The sequence below is a fragment of the Pinus tabuliformis genome, chromosome J, assembly GCF_031772625.1.
Source record: "Pinus tabuliformis cultivar Carrire ecotype Pingquan chromosome J, CPIR1, whole genome shotgun sequence".
In the NCBI taxonomy this organism is placed as follows: Eukaryota; Viridiplantae; Streptophyta; class Pinopsida; order Pinales; family Pinaceae; genus Pinus; species Pinus tabuliformis.
The window spans coordinates 202,698,222-202,703,081 of NC_142295.1; the positions used below are offsets into that span (position 1 = coordinate 202,698,222).

At 34.3% G+C, this 4,860-nt stretch overlaps 1 protein-coding gene across 1 annotated transcript; it reads left to right on the forward strand.

The window, feature by feature from the left end:
- Window positions 1-1,132: 1,132 nt before the first annotated feature.
- Window positions 1,133-1,773, forward strand: LOC149226373 (uncharacterized). Its single transcript, XM_089375277.1, has 2 exons — window positions 1,133-1,543; window positions 1,662-1,773. The coding sequence occupies exons 1-2, from the start codon at window positions 1,209-1,211 to the stop codon at window positions 1,687-1,689; spliced, it is 363 nt and encodes a 120-aa protein (XP_089231403.1). The 5' UTR covers window positions 1,133-1,208; the 3' UTR covers window positions 1,690-1,773.
- The last annotated feature ends 3,087 nt before the right edge of the window (window positions 1,774-4,860 follow it).

The window sequence follows — 4,860 nt, forward strand, 5'->3', positions numbered from 1 at the left end:
AAAAATATTAAAATCCAACTTTTACCAATTTCCAAAGTTCACAAGAATTTGAATAAGTAAAATAATTTGATTTATAGTAATTATGCTATTTTTGGAAAAATATAATTCTAATAATTTATCAATTATAAAAGTAAAATAAAAACTACATAAATATATGTGATTTGTACATGATCCTCCCAATATTGTCCTAAACTTACTTAGCATATAACACATCATAAATTTTATATACATTGAAAAGTCATAGTATATAATTACTCATTAAAATAATAACTGTCTTATTTAATAATTATCTAATTATCAAAAATGAAATTTTAATTTAGATATTATTTTTGTTAGTTTAATCAATATGAAATTCAGAGAGAAATGATTGAGGTCATCTTCTCTCGCTCTTTCTTTCTCTCACATACGTATGCACACACATTTATTCATTATCCTTGCTCAGATGACTGCTGCAGCCACATTATCACTTAGATATATTAAGCTAAAGAAAACTAGACCACTGCAAAAGCAAGTCAAGATCGTACCATCGCTAATTCATCCTTGTATCAGTCAGTCGTGCCAACTTTAACAGAATCTACAATGCTAAGCCTCCAGATTCCCTCAGCTAGATTATGTTTCTTGCTTTAAGTTGTTTATTAAATGTTTCTTCATCTTATTGTTCATCAGAAAGCTTACGATTCAATGTTCATCAGAAAAGTTGGAACTATTGCAAAATCCACATTAATGATTCAACTAGTGGACTATTTTATAGAATCACCAATCCAGACCAATGTTAAAAATAAATGGGGCTCATAAATATTGCAGCTAGGGTCAACAAATCAGAAAATCAAGAAAAATCAGAACAGCTTAGTTAAAAATCAGTGTGCAGGATGAACCGATTGCTGTAGCACTGCAAAGACAATGTAGGAATTAATAAAGTAACATAAATTCAGAGTAATTCCTTAAAAAAATTTCTTTCAATCTACTGTGTTGGTGCAATGTTATTCTACTTTTCAGGAATCAGGGCACAGAATTTTGGAAAGAAATAATAATTTATTCAAAAGATAGAGAGAAAGTATTACCTATACCTGAAATGACATTTGAGCGGCGCAGAGTCTAATGATAAAAGGAAGAGATGATCATTAATTGCACAATTTACTCGCAGAATCCAGAAAGAGAAGAATTCATTTCCAGTGGTTTTGACAGCCTGATAAAACACTAAAACCAAGATGGTTTCCGAGCAAGAAATCGCAGAGCGCCTGAAGGAAATTCTGCAGACTGCGGACTTAACGACTACTACGACTGCGAGCATTCGGCGTAAGCTGGAAGAGGAACTTGGAGTTGATTTGATGAGCAAGAAGGCCTTCATTAGAGAGCAAGTAGACCTTTATTTATTGCACCAACAAGAGCAACTGGAGAACAATGAGGCCAAGGAAGAAGGCGATGAGGGCCTAGAAAATGAGGTTAAAGAGGAAGAGCAGTCTTCTGAACAGCCCGGCGATGAAGAAGAGGACGAAGAAGAAGACGATGACGGAGGAAGTGCCAAGCGTAGCCATAAAAGCAGGTACTTATTTCACCGTTTCCCTCGCATTTTTAACACAATTTTGAATTCAAGACGATTGCTTCTTTTACAGTCCGTCAGCATAACGTTATTAGTTATGACAGAGGGAATGCCTTTTCAGAAAATGCGTTGAATCGAAGCCACTATAGTGTTGAGGTTCACTATGGTGGAAACAGTCCCGGGCTTTCTCAATTAGGGCTTGTTTTGTGGGGTTCGAACTCGAGACCCGCTAATGAATTTTGGAGCTTGCCCGGTTATTTTTATTATGGAAACCTGGCACTTATCTTATATCATATGTTTGAATAAATGTAAGTGGTCTTGTAAATAAAGGGTTTTGAGAAATGTAAAATATCGTATTATTTTATTTTTTATTGGAACTTTCGGTCTGTAAATTAACAGACTCAGCATCTCCATTTGCAAAAATATGACGGACCGAAGAGTTGGATGTCCAAAGCAGTCACAGTTTTTTAACTGCTCTATCGTAGAAGAGGGTGGGACTACCATGAGCATGATTATTAGTTCCAGAAAAGGATTACATCCTGAGACTTTTAAGGCGGTTACTGTAAAGATTACTGCTGGAGAACTTATGTCCGGCATTGGTCATTAATTCTTGAAAAATGAATGCCAATTGCGACACGAATCATCAAAATAAATATAAAAAAGCAACAACATTTACAATAATCACTTGATCTACAGTAAAAACAGAGACCACTTTCCTTTCAGAAAATGAAAAGTCCGACAGTGAGCAGAAAGTGATTTGTTATGTAGACACAGTATGAGACTGTCCCATCAGCTTAACAATAAGGAGATCAAAGAAGAACAGAGGAGTATTAATGTGGAACGAAATCCTAACATAGGGATATGCCACTGTAGCAAGATAGCATGTTCCGAGAAATAGATAACAACCGCAAGCACAATAATCCAATGACAGCCAACAAGGCATTGCGCTGAAACTGCCAGCCATGTTTTAAAATGTTGCCTTGTTAGGGTTTTCTATTGGGAAAAGGGATTCATGAATTCAAAAGTCAACAGAGAGTTTATTGGCCTGACATTTGTATGGAGCAAATCGTACTTCAAACTCACAACGCATGGTGCTTTATGGAACAGATTCATGTCAATCGGAAGGATATTTCCTCTTACAAAATAACAGCTTAATGGAGCTAAATATGTAGGTATTTTGATGCACAATTTAAATGGATTCACAGGAAAACCACTCGGAAAAAAAAACTTTTAAATTAAATTTTTGTATAAAAAAATAGACTCACAAAAACGCTTGAACACAGAAAAATACTTCTAAAAAAGCACAATATTATACAGGGTCAATGATTAAGAAAATTCCAAGAATCCTTCGGGGAAAACCATTTAGGACTACGGAAGATACCGTGTCTCCTAAAAAACCTTTTGGCAAAACCTTGAACACTTTCCAAAACAAAACAAAAACAAAATTTAGGAAACCTGAGGAAACAAACCCTTGCAGAACACCTAGACAATCAGACTATACAAGCTTAGAACTCCAGAAAATCTCAAAAACACCTGCGGCGAACGCTTCAACAAAAGAACTTTAAAAATTTACGGAACCTGAAGAAATGAACCCTTGCAAAAACGGAAAACAACCCCTACAAAACAGAACACCTGCTAGAACAGGTTTTGCAAAATTGACAACTTAAATTACGATTTTTCCTATTTCTTACCAATTTTAAACAAAATGAATCGAAAAATCTACTTCAAATTGAAATCACCACTTACAATGAAATTAACAGCTGAAAATTCCTATTTAAAAAGCTGATATACACTACCATTTAAAAAAAAATGCCGAAATATAACGAATTTAATTATCCTCTCATAATAACAGCCAACACAGAATTTTACCCATCAAATTCACCGACGAACACGTTGAATCATTGATAAATATAGACCACTTTTTTTTTTCCGTTGATGAAACGCAGTGGATCAAAAAGAAAAGCAAGTGACATTTAACGTATTTGCCTGTTGTCAGAATTCCTATTGTGGTGCATTTGTAAGGCAGTCAAAATAAACCTTCCTAACCCATTGACAAAATTCAAAATTTCTTAGTTAACCCCAACTAGATCACATCAGCACTAGCCTCAACAAGAGGTGAGTAAAAAAAAAAAAAAAAACCCCTTGATCACACCTCCAGAACCGGCATCCAACACAACGAAATAAAATCCGCACTGAAATGCTCAAAATCAATAAAAATATGATGTTATTTGTTAATCACATTTTGCCAAAAGATTAGGCACATTCCTTCTACATGATGAAACAGCCTGCCAAAACATGCACATCTCGAGAGATAAGCAATCGTGGCATTTAAGCAATGGTTTGATATCGACTGGATGATTTCTATCATAATCTATAATGATTCCTTGCGTATAATTTTCTCTACCCCTCGGTAAAACAGTAATAAAATATACCCGACATAAATGTTTAAATAGTATTAAAATATACCCGACATAAATGTTTGAATGGTAGGAGGATTCGATGGACCTGAAGCCAGGGCTTGTATTCTTTGAGGTGCGTTCACATTATTTACATACAGTTAATGCACTGTTTGTTCCTGCAATTTTTTTTTTGCAATACATATTTGTTTCTAGTTTACATGCTTGGCTTATTGTATTATTTCATGAATATAAGCATTCCTTGATGGTCATATTGTAGACATTCATGTATTAAACAAGAACTTTGTTATACAACAATACCATGAAAAACGAATTTAAAGTAACTGAGAAAATTCATAACAACATAACAGTGCCTAAAGAACCATTTAACAAACCAAGTCACGGCTAGCAGATTTAATTTCATAAGCTTTATAGAATAATAGTTAAATACAGATAGTTACAAACTAATGAAACGAATGGAGGTCAAAGCTTTCCACAGAAAGAGAAACAGTCGCTAATCAGCATGTTTATAATTTAGTCCGGTTGTGGGTTCCCCCGCAGTTTTAAACCGGCGATCCTTAGTTTCGTCGTCGCCCTCTTTTATGAATTCAGATATTCAATTTTTAAATTAAATCTGGTGATATGATGTTGTTTTAATCGTGCAAATATTTCTGAAGGTTGTAATTGAATTGGTTACCATTATGGATGAAAATATTGCTACGAGATATTCAATTTATGCAATATATTATATCTCGCATAAGTTAAATTCCACTTATGACTTTCAATATGAAGTTTGAAGATGTTTCAATCCACTAATGCCATTAGAGTAATGCATTTGCATCACAATCGAGCGGTTGTTAACCAAAAAAAACCGAAACTGGCAAAGACAAAATTGAAGGAAAACCTTTAACATCTTAGTAGAAG